Here is a 12460-nt window from a genome sequence, read left to right as displayed (position 1 = left end):
TATCAGGCCATGAAACTGCCGGTCTCCTCCAACCACTACCGATACCACATCGCATTTGGGAGGATATCAATATGGATTTCATAGGAGGTTAACCAAAGATCAGAGGTGGGGACACAGTGCTTGTGCTGGTCGACCAGCTATTGAAGTATGCACATTTCATTGCTCATCCCTATTCCACAAAGGATGTGGCTGTCTTATTCAGAAGGAAGTCATCCAGCTGCATGGGTTTTCTAGGTCCTTCGTCTCTGATAGGGATCGCATCTTCATTGGTAACTTTTGGATGGAACTCTTCAAACTGGCCGGCACTCACTTGAAGTTTAGCAGCGCTTACCATCCTCAAACCGATGGGTAAGCGGAAGTGGTCAATTGCAGCCTTGAAATTTACTTGAGATGTTTCTGACAACCGAGGAACTGGATTATTTGGCAGTCGTGGGTGGAGTACTGGTACAGCGTAACCTTCCATTCAGCCACTAAGATGACTCTGTCTAAGCTTGAGTACAGCAGAGAACCACCAGCTTTATTACGTTGGGAAGACGGACAGTCAAAAGTGGATGATGTAGATGTGTTTCTCTGTGAACGCAACAGAGTATTGGATGAGCTCAACTCGATGAGTGGGATAGGACCATATGCGTGCTTCAGCGGATCCACATGGCCAAGAAGTGAGTTATCAAGTGGGGGATGAGGTCTTCCTTAAACTCCAGCCTTATCACTTCCAGCAACTTGCAAGCGACCCAATGAAAAGCTCAGCCATCTCTTCTATGGGCCTCGCCAATCATTGAGCAAGTAGGACCAGTTGCTTATCATCTTCGTTTGCTTGTTGATTCAAAAGTCCACCCGGTGTTCCATGTTTCCCAGTTGAAGAAAGTTGTTGGACAGCATATCACACCACAACCACTTCCCTTGTGCTTGGAAAAGGACGGGGAATTGCAGGCTCACTCCGGAAGACCTACTAGCCATTCGTTTCTCAGCTCAAGGAGTGTTGGAAGTACTGATTAAGTGGAAAGGGCTGCCCTCATGTGAAAGTACTTGGAAGATTATGATGAGACAAAACTACCAGTTTCCAGATTTTCACCTTAAGGACAAGGTGAAACTGTTGGAGGGAAGTGTTGATAAGCCTTTTATATTGCGAGTGTATACTCACAAACATAGAAAGAGGACCTCAGGATCTGATGTGCAGCAATTAAGGAAGGAAATTGGATCTGGATCTGAGACAAGGATTGACAGATAAGCAGGGATATTTGGGGGGGGGGGGGTTCTGTTAAGGGATTAATTTAGGAATCTATTTACCATTAGTATTGGGGAAAGGAAGTAAGTTAGGGGATTTTTTTATTACTGCCAAGGGAAATTGCAAGGTAGGTAGTGGGGGACAGAATAGAGAAGAAAGAAGGATAAAAAAGATAGGGGGAAGAAGGGAAATCTTAGAAGAATTAGTCTTGAAGAAGGGGAAGAGGGAGAAGAAAACTCATAAGAAGAAGAGAAGAGGGGGGGGCTGCAAACGCACAAAGCTCAAGCTTCAATTCATTTTTTCTATTTTTTCTCAATAAGCTGATTACAAGTGTTTAAATAATAAAACAAACATACTTGGATACGAAAACAACTATAATAGGACTCTTGGTAATTTAAAACTAACAAAAGACTGATCCTACTAGGACTCTTAGGAATTTAAAACTAACTAAAACTTATCCTAGATATCCTACTCAAATAAAAACTTTGATTACATGATTATCCCAATAATAAATAACAAAATTCTAAATTATCTCTAGAACTCCCACAAAAACAGTTCCTATTTTATCTCCTTGCAAGCTGGAGTTTGGGCCCACCAAATTTGAATCTATTTCCATGCAAGCTGGACTTGGGGCCCACCAAATATGAAATTATCATCTAAGTTACTGTTCACGCTACTGTAGTGTGAACAGTAACTTCTGGTTGTGCTGCATCAATTTCTCCCTCTCTTAAAAAAAAACTCGTCCTCGAGTTTCATAGGAAAAATCTATCTCACGATTGGCACCACAAAAAAATGATTTGATAGGTTGTTGTAGCATTGTTCACAATTACTGAGAAAAGAAATTAGAGGCAATAAAGAAAGGATGAAGAGTAGAAAGATCTCAAGGAAGAGAAGAAAACAAGGAAGAGAGAAAAGAAGGTTGAACAAACGATGAGATAAAGAAAGAGATATATCCAGGTTTGGGCTCTAATACCAAATAATGGGGGACAGAATAGAGAAGAAAGAAGGATAAAGAAGATAGGGGGAAGAAGGGAAATCCTAGAAGAATTAGTCTTGAAGAAGGGAAAGAGGGAGAAGAAAACTCATAAGAAGAAGAAGAGAAGAGGAGAAGAAGGGGGGGGGCTACAAACGCACAAAGCTCAAGCTTCAATTCATTTTTTCTATTTTTTCTCAATAAGCTGATTACAAGTGTTTAAATAATAAAACAAACATACTTGGATACGAAAACAACTATAATAGGACTCTTGGTAATTTAAAACTAACAAAAGACTGATCCTACTAGGACTCTTAGGAATTTAAAACTAACTAAAACTTATCCTAGATATCCTACCCAAATAAAATCTTTGATTACATGATTATCCCAATAATAAATAACAAATTTCTAAATTATCTATAGAACTCCCACAAAAACAGTTCATATTTTATCTCCTTGCAAGCTGGAGTTTGGGCCCACCAAATTTGAATCTATTTTCATGCAAGCTAGACTTGGGGCCCACCAAATATGAAATTATCATCTAAGTTACTGTTCATGCTACTGTAGCGTGAACAGTAACTTCTGGTTGTGCTGCATCAGTAGGCCTTGCAGGGTGAGAACTGTTGCTCTCGGGTAGTTGTAGGAATACCTACTGCCGGGTATGTCTTCGAGTATTTAAGTTTCTTCAATTATTTAAGTAATAAAGCCTAATACTAGTTATTATTATTATTATTATTATTATTATTATTATTATTTTCTGTGTTTGTACTTCTTCTGGAATTAATCAAGGGCTGTTGGGGCTGAGGGGATAGCCATTGTTAGGCTGAACTTTGGGGCTTAACACATTAATTAAACTATGTTTGTACTTAGCATAAGCATTAAAATTTTGGGCCCATAGAATAGGCCCAACACCCATAATCTATCAACCCTAGGCTGATTTCAAAGGAAATAAGCCAATTCGGTGTTGGATCTGCATCACATTTGCCCCTTTGAGAACCTATAGTAGCAGAAGCCTCACGTGCATCACGGTGTTCTCTAAAAAAAATTCCAATATCCTCCATATCACAGAGAATCCTCTAGTAATAATGTAATCAATGGAAAATAGGTGATTCCATATTGGAATTGCCTTTGGGAGAGTATGAAATGCACTAATAAACTATTTCATTCCAGCTTTTCTTATGAAGAAGGATCAAGATTAATAACAAGTGCATCCAAACACAACTTCTTGTTGGAACTTCATCAGCTTCTAGTCTTGTGGGACAAGAGGAATATCTGATGGCAAGCTACCGATAGAACTGTTACAACATCTTTCCTTGGGGCTTCCCTCTGATATTTATTAGGGAAAATTCAAGGACACCCCATGATATATGACAAAAAGCATAGACACCCCACAATTATATCAAATCAGCATAGATACCCCAAAATGTCACTTGAAATTGCACAACAGCACAGTCTATTAATATTTTCTATTAAACCATGGTTATATAATTTTGTAATACCTAAGCTATCCCTATATTCTTATAAGTTTACCGTTAATCTTAACAAAAATAAAAAACATTAAAAAAGAAGAGAGCTTATTGTGAAATTACCACTTTATCCTCCCTAAACATTGTCTTCTTCTTTTTGGGATTTGCCCAACCCCTTTATACTCTTTTTTCAAATTCAATTCTTTATTCATAAGATTTTTTAACAAGCAAGAATGGAGGGCGGGGAAATGGAACTTCATTCTACTAACATTTCAGTGATTTCACCCAGAATCCACCGGTGCGAATCTATGAAAGCTACAGACAAATACAAAACAACCTAATATATATAAAGCGTATGAGTGAAGATTATGGTAACTACACCAAACAAAGTAAAGCACATACAATAAACATTTTCACTTTCATCATTTACACATTAATCGGTCACAAAATAACTAACAATATTATGGTCATTATACTAACAAATAATAAATTTTGTGAGTTTAATCAATTACACAAAGTTAAACAATCACAAAGAACTTTAATCATTTGAATTTGGAAGCTTCATGGTCATATCTTCTTTGAGGATCTCTATGAACAAGCTCCCAGTACAAGTTCGAGAGGACTACAACAAAAATCTATAAAGCGGAGGTCATTTCTGATTAAGAAACTTTTGTTGCATCATGCCATTGGATCTCAGAATTTCTTTCACAAAAAATTGAAGAAAGAAAGAAAGAAAGAAAAAATGAAGTATAGATTATGTATTCTCAAGAAAGAGCACCATGTGAAATATAAGTTAGGCTAGTAATCATCTTCCTTTCTTTTAGTGTTCAACGAAAGCAGAATGGTGCAATATTATGCCAAGAACAAAGAGCATTATGCCAGTAGATGAAATAAATAAAATAACTAACCCCCCAAAAAAAACCAACAAATTTATGATTTGAAAAGATCACTCACGTTGTTCCTGCTATACGGGTGCTAATATGAGTAATATCATCTGGGAAAAATTTAGCCATCCCAAAGTCTCCAATTTTTGCGACGAAGTCCTTGCCAAGAAGTATATTACTAGCCTTGATGTCTCTATGCACAATATGTGGCTCCAATTCTTCATGGAGGAAAGCTAGGCCTCTGGCAGTATCAATGCAAATGGCAGATCTTCTGCTCCAGTCCAGCTCAATGGTTTTACTTGCCGACCCTTGAAGAGCAAGATAAAGATTTTCCTTTAGATTTCTCCATTAAGCATTAAAGAAGCCATTCACCTACATTTGGTAATTTAAAACTTACCAAATAATGCGCGATCAAGGCTGTTATTTTCAACATATTCATAGACTAAAATCCGGTTATTTTCTTGAATGCAGCACCCAAGTAACTCAACTAGGTTAGGATGCTTAACATTCGTGACAGTCTGGATCTCAGTCAAAAACTCATTCACTCCTTGTCTTGATCCAGCAGAAAGTGCCTTCACAGCAACTCGTGTTCCATTCTTAAGGACTCCCTATGCAAAAGCAACAACAGAAAATGCTGTAACAGATAATTCTAGACATGAGAATAGAAGAAACCTTCTTACCATGCTTCAATATTTATGTAAAAGGTTCAAGATGAAGTTCATGAACACTAGCAAAATCTATGCCCTTTAAAACACTAGCACAATTAAGCTGCCAATTGCTAATAATCAAGTGATAAGTACAACATTGTTATTATTATTTGGGAAGATCTCTATCTCTCTCCTATACTTACTCTCTATCTACTCCTACTCACCTCTCAAAAGTTCCACCTTTGATTATCACCCCCCCCCCACCCAAAAAAAAATGAACTATATTACCTCTCTTTCTCCCTTGATATTTCAAAATGGCCAAATTACCCTTGCTTTTACCCTTTAAGCGATTATGTGATAGATTCTGTATTTGTTTTTCTTTCTTTTTCCTTTTCTTTCCCTCTTATAGAAATTTACTATATGTGATCAGACGCTTTTTTTTTTTTTGTCTTTCATAGAAATTATTTATTTTATAAACGATTAGATGTCTTTGGACTTAAAAAAAATTTCTTCCTCCTGCTTTTATCGGAATCTATTAAACATATTGGATGTATTCTTTTTTATTTCTCCCTTCTTTTTCATAAGTCCATCAAAGAAGAAAGGAAAATATAAAAAAGTTCCTATAGAAGAGGGGAGTGAAAGTAAAATTAAATAAAAAATACATTGTACAATGGGTTCCTACAAAAGAGGAAGAGAAGGAAGGGGAAAAACATTAAAAATTATTTAATTGATTAACAGGACAAAATAAAGGGTAATTTGGCCATTTTGAAATATTAGGAAGAAAGATAGGTAATAATTCATTTCTTTGAGAGAATCAAAGGTGAAAGTTTTGAGAGGGGAGTAAGAGTAAATAGTGAGTAAATATAGGGAAAAGATAGAAATTTTCCCTGATTACTTTTATTCACCCAAAAACATGATAAGCAAAAGAATGAGCTTGGAATTTAGGAAAGCCAAACAACCTAAACTTTTCTTCTTCTCAAATTATCTCCTCCCACTAAATTTTCATATATATTTAGTTATGGTGAAGTAATCGGAGAGAGACAATACAATCAAAATACTAGTGTTCCAAGAAAGATGTTTCTCAAAATCTCCCATAAAAATGCAGAGTAGAGGATGAACTAAGCTTCCATAACTACATGTTGCAATTTGAAGATCAACTATTAGCCAAGTTTCATGGCCAAATAGCCAGTTAATTTCCTGTCGGCATTCTAAAACAAATTGCCACAAGAACTCTATTCCTGTAGTACATAGGAAGCATGAGTGAACATGATCTGAAAAGTGTGAGATTGAGAACCAAATACCACTCAACTCCAGAAAGCATTTTTCAACTATTTTAAGTGAGGAAGATAGATGCTACTCTTTCACCCTAGTCAATGTAGAGGCATACTTTTGCTAGATCATATGATAGCTCAAAACCAAGTTTTCAACTACTAGATTGGATCAGGCAACTTAGGAAGGTAAATTCAGGATAAATCAAACCCAAACCTGAATTCAATGACAGACACACCCAACACCTCCCCCCCCCCCCCCCAAAAAAAAAAAAAAAAAGAGAATAAAAATCTAAGTACAAGAGAACATAGACATGGACACAAGTAACAAATTCTCAACATAAAAACCTAACAAGATTTTCAAGAATATAAATGAAGAAAGACAAGCAGAAGAAAATCATGTTCATATCAATTCTTTTGCCACTGATATTTAAACAAGCTAGCAAGTACCTTGTAAACTGTTCCAAAACCTCCTCGACCAAGCCTATTGGTTACATGAAAACTGTTTGTTGCAGATTTCAATTCATTAAAGGAGAAGAGTTTAATATTCCGTCCTAGAGTAACTGCAAAAAGACCAAATAAGTCAAAAAATGAGAAAAGATTGGTCATTATAACCCACCCCTCCATCCCTCTCTTTTTTCCATGGTTCTAATATATCAGGGATTTCACTGTCAAGAAGAGAGAAAAAAAATATATATTTCATTGATCAATTCAAATCAAGATTGGATTTCTTTTTTCTTTCTTTCTTTCTTTTTTTCCTCTTATTTTATTTAATTCTCCAAAAGGAGCTGTTGTGGAAGTGGCGCGTAGGGGCGGGCCGGAAAGGGAAAGGACAAGCCCCCCCGCCCCCCCCAAACCAGCAGCCAAAATCAGCCATCGTGGAAGTTGTGACAGACGTAATGCTTTTCTGAAACAAAACTTCACATGTCAAGAGGATATGAGTGGAAGACTCCACTGTTCACTAACTGCATTAGAACAGTTCTCTGAATATATTATATAACTCGAATGCGTCAATCTGGAATCCCAATAACATGCAAGGACCACCCAATAGGTTGCAGTTCCAATGTCCGAAGAAAGTAGATATGGTCTCAGTCCAGCAGGCAAGAGCCAAATAGATAAATAATAATTAAACACACTTACGGATATGGTAAAACAGGGGGAAGCTCATAACTAGTTATAAAAATGGCATGCTAACTTTTACAAGTTTGTAACTACAAACCGTATACCTATGGAAGGGCCAAGTAGTACGGTGAAGTCACCCACACTGAGTTCAAAGAGAAGGGGGGAAACAAAAAAGAAATAAAAGGACTGCTAACCCAGGCCCAAGTGCAATATGACAGGTTGAGGTAGCTTAGGGTTAGGGTGTACTGTTTGGAGGGGGGGGCGTGGGGTGAAGGAGAGGAAGAAAAGGTAAGCACTAAGCAACATGCATAAAATTTGTAGCTATCTGTATTTGCATGGTGGTGTTTGGATGAACATGTAAGAATGTCCTACGCTACCATATTAATGGATAGAATTTGTATATATACATTAATAACTTCTATTGGATGTATAGCGAAGAAAAATGTCAGCAGCAAGGGCATCAAAAGATTCTTACCATTTGTGTCTTGATGGGCGTTGGCACAGGCCTGGGCACGGGAGTGGTCATGGGCATTTCCATTTCTATTTCGCACTCGGCAGGATCTGAAGCAACTACAACTCATGTCAATCCCCTGCAATTGTGAAAATATACTTTTGAATCTGCAAAAATCAATTTCGAAATGAAACAAATTCATTCTGTAAGACCTATATATAACAAGAACAAAGAAAAATATTCATCCAAAAAGAGAAACAAAGACACGGTAACAACAACAGGTCCATTTTAAGCCTTGGCTGTGCCTAACCTAAGATGAGAACTGAAACAACATACCTTAAATCTTTAGAGGAGAGAGTTTCTCCTCAACTCAGCAGAATAGAATGCATATTCTTTCCACCTTGGAATAATTTAGAGAACTTGATTCAGTTCTATCTAAAATTTCTTTGAGACTATACATTGGGAACAAAGGGAAATAAACCTCCAAAGGCCATAATTTTTCTTTCACATTTCCAAAAGTTTGAAGGTCAAATAGCATGACTATTATCTTAGAAGGCCAAGGAAGCTCACAAATGTTTCAGAAATTAATATTCATTCTACCTTTTTCTTTTTCTTTTCCTCTTCTTTTTTTTTTTTTTTTTTTTTTTTTTTTGGGGGGGGGGGACGGGGGGGAGAGGGATGGGAGGCTCACAGAAAGAAGAACCCAATTTTGTCCCCCTCCCACCACTCTTTTAAATCATAAGCATCATTTCTTTCCTCATCTTCAATGCTAGTTATATTATTTCACTTCTCATGCAAAATTAGTCAATTCTCTTTTAGGCAGAACCCCAATTATTCTTGCCACAGAAGATGAAATGCCTGTATTCGATTTGTGATTATATCAATTCTAACTTCACTCAACCTACGTCGTGCATTGAACCTCTGATTACATCAAATCTAACTTCACCTAAGTGCACTGTATTCATGATTAACTATTTCAAGGATTTCAAGTTCCCACATCATTCAGCCAAAATGCCAACAGTCCCATCTCAGTTATACGCGGTATGAATGTTATACTTCTGTTTTCAACATCCACCAAATAGAAAGTACTCCAAGGTTTGAACCCTCTTCTAATACGACACACAGACAAATAAGGTTCGAACTCAATGGACACCGTTAGGGGCAGTGGAATTAGCTCGGAGGTCAGAATCAACAGTAAAGCTTTTACAGCAATAGAGTCGCTCCCAAGTCAGAAGCTAGCTCACAAAGTCCAGTAATCAACTTAGGCAGAATAAAAAAAATTAATCATGTCGATTTCCCATTAATGCACTTCATAAGGAACTCAAAAAATGAATGAGGAAAAAAAATGCAAACGATTTAGAATGACCATCTGAACATACAGTTAGCTACTCGAGTGTCTCACACGAATAATCTCAAACACCCCCTCCCTCCAAAACGAATCGAATAACAGAACCTCTAATCGAGAATAAATTGTTTATAATTGCAGATATTATAACGATTTTTCAAATGCCACTGACTTAATTCTAGTCCTTGATTCAACCAACAACAAGAACACTAGAATCGTCAACCATCGATGAAACTGAACAAGATATTATTAAATTTATAAGAGGAACAAGTTGTAAGGATAAAACAAAAACCTAGAAAGCCACCGAGGGAAATTCACAAGTGATCTCAGACTTCTCAATGGATAATCTATTAAGTTTCGTTTTGGTTTCACGTCCTTCTTCTCCTGCTGCTACTTCTGCTTCTTCTTCTTCTTCTGATCTTCTCCGAGAATCAGAACCGAAGTGCACAAGCAGCATCGCACGACTCATGGCACATTCATTCAAAATGTGTAAATGGTGTTGTCAAACTTAGCAAAGAAGAACTCTAATTGTGAAAACGACGCTTTTTTGCAAATTTAATTTCAACGGCAATGGGGAAACTCCTAAATCTTAGTTGGTTGTTAGTATTGAGTATTGACCCGTCTCTTTGGTATCTTGTTCAATTCTCCACAACAATAATTTGAGTTGAATGCTATGAATGGCTTGGATTTTCTGTTTCCGTGTGATATGAGACATCGAGAAAATATCTCAGCCGTTCGTATTTATGTCTGCTGACATCACCTAAATATTGGATTTTGTCCGGATTTTTTGAGTTGCGAACGTCGCATTCACGTAAGATTTTTTTTTTTTTTTTTTTGAGAAATAAAGAATTTTATTGAAAAAAAAACCTTTATTACAACCTTGATTTGCTGGCATCCACGTAAGATGTTGCGTGTATAATGAAGTCAATTCTTATATAAAACTGTTGACTCATAAAGAAAAATCTTAATCATCCAGTGGGAAAAGAAAGAAAAAAAATTCTTATATAAAATAAGAAATGGCAAAAATTTTGATTCCCGGTCATGCATGAAAAATGTCGGCAAAAAAAACCATAGAATTGGCATAGAGGAGACTTCTATGGATATATGGCTGGCACTGTCTCTCTCATATTGAAATTTTTATCTTCTCTTTAATCATTAAAAGATTGCTTAATTAGACACATTTTAGGGAGGAGGTCCAATGATATATATATATATATATATATATATATATATATTCCTATGATACCATATTGGGCCTCTTATTGGTTTAATCTCATTAAATAATATTTAATTTACGAATCGTTTTAATTGTTTTTCACAACTTCTTAAAGGAAATGGGGATTTCGCAAACTTAGAAGGCATTTATGTAATCTTGTGTGAGGATGACATTGTTGTCATCTTCCCTGTTGGTAGCGTTTGTCTTCACCAAATTATGAGTCTATGACATTGCAACATCAAACAAGCCAACCCATGTGTCTTTCCTTGACCAAACAAAAAAACCCATGTGTCACTCCCTTAAATGCTATTATTTCACCTTTCCACAATTTGATTTTAGTTTCATTTGAACATAGACTTTTTCGTGTTGTGTGGGGACAACAGTTCAAATATGGTATGAGATGTTTGAATTTTCTTTGGTAGAAGAGATGTTTGAATTGATTGTCTCATAGACTCTACTCATTTGTAATTGTATTATTACGTGTTTAAATTTCTGCCAAAAAAAATCTATCATTGAGGCAAATTCAATGTCTATTGAAGGCTAATCTGTAATTTCTCAGCCCTTAGGAAAAGGCTAATCTGTAATTTCTCAGCCCTTGGGTTACTTGAGCCATGATTTAGGCATAGTTTGAACCCATTATTGAACTAGTACCAAATCAACCGGTTCAAGCTATGTATATATGTTATTTTTTGGTTCAGGTTTTGGGGTTAAGTTGTAATTGGTTTGGGTTTCCATTTGGCTCTGTCATGTTCTATCTTCTTTCTCACAAACGAGGGTTCTCCTAGAACTCTCCGCTACAGCTACTCCTCTATGATGGATATGAGTGTACGTGCATGTTTTCAAATGTGGATGATGCTATTGTGGTCGCCTAAGCAAGAGCTTCCTTTGATTGTAATTTGTACATTGTCTTGTAAGGTTTCTCTACCCTCCTATAGTGAATTTGGCTTATCTCTTGAGCCCCGGAGACGTAGGTCTTGGACCGAACTCCGTCACTAATTTTTTGTAATATTCATGATTAATCACAATCGATCACAACATGCGATATCAGAGCCAGTTTAGGTACGGTTTGTGAAAAAATTGAATTGGGGTTTTTTCTTTCAATTGCTCTATTTTGTGGTTTAAGATCTCTGTGATTATTATTGGCATGTTAATTGATTAATTTTGCTAACAATTTATTGATTAGATTAACAACCTTTGTTAATCAGGTTCGACTAGTATATGTTTGCATGAAATGATTGTCTCTGGTGTTTTATGCATGTTTTTGAGATCTAATTACCTTTGCTATTATCTAAATTGATTACTTGGTATAATCTTGTTATCAATTGTTAACACTTTTGCTTATTAGGTTGCTGTTTGTTAACATTGTTAGGTTCAACCAACATTTTGTTGCTTTAAATCTATTTGGATAATTTCAGGTTGTGTTATTTCAGTATATGTTGTTGTCTATTCTATATATCCTGATTTGTGTGAATTTATTACTAAAAGAAATTAAAAGTGGCGATCGAGAAGGGGTTTGGTTTGCCTGTGGAGAATACACCTCCAGTGTGATAATCACATGCTCTAGTTGGGCTGTGGGTAAAGGTGAAAATCCTAAGTACCAAGATTTGAGAGTTCCAAAGGGGAGCTCAATGGTAGACATTGAGAAATTTGATAGGACTGGAGACTTTGGGATTTTGAAGAGAAAAATAAGAGCCCTAATGGCCCAACAGAGATTATTGAGGGCTATAGATGATTCTTATGCTTTCTCTAAAACCTACACTGAGGACTAAGGTGATGGAGAATGCAATTTGGTTGCATGCTTCGAAACATCACTGATGGTGTTATTATTGTAGTGAAGAAAATGATACCCTTATCAAAGTATTG

The 12460-nt window shown here is 36.4% G+C and overlaps 1 protein-coding gene across 4 annotated transcripts in view; it reads right to left on the bottom strand.

Annotated features, from left to right (window-relative positions):
- Positions 1-9979, bottom strand: part of LOC149004626 (cold-responsive protein kinase 1-like) — a 32629-nt gene extending 22650 nt beyond the window's left edge. For 3 of the 4 annotated variants that reach the window (XM_089168859.1, XM_089168858.1, XM_089168856.1), the window contains exons 1-5: positions 9674-9979; positions 8061-8203; positions 6914-7026; positions 4946-5156; positions 4619-4856 (exon numbers count right to left, since the gene is read on the bottom strand). In XM_089168859.1, the coding sequence (XP_089024985.1) occupies positions 4619-4856; positions 4946-5156; positions 6914-7026; positions 8061-8166 (668 nt within the window). In that variant the 5' untranslated portion in view covers positions 8167-8203; positions 9674-9979. The remainder of the gene's footprint in view (positions 1-4618; positions 4857-4945; positions 5157-6913; positions 7027-8060; positions 8204-9673) is intronic. The other variant, XM_089168857.1, reaches the window with a different exon arrangement.
- Positions 9980-12460: the final 2481 nt, after the last annotated feature.

Source organism: Hakea prostrata, chromosome 9 (genome assembly GCF_041222555.1).
Source record: "Hakea prostrata isolate BN-2017 chromosome 9, UWA_Hpros_2, whole genome shotgun sequence".
NCBI classification, from domain to species: domain Eukaryota; kingdom Viridiplantae; phylum Streptophyta; class Magnoliopsida; order Proteales; family Proteaceae; genus Hakea; species Hakea prostrata.
The sequence above is the reverse complement of the archived record's forward strand: the minus strand, read 5'-3'. Positions and strand labels throughout refer to the sequence as shown.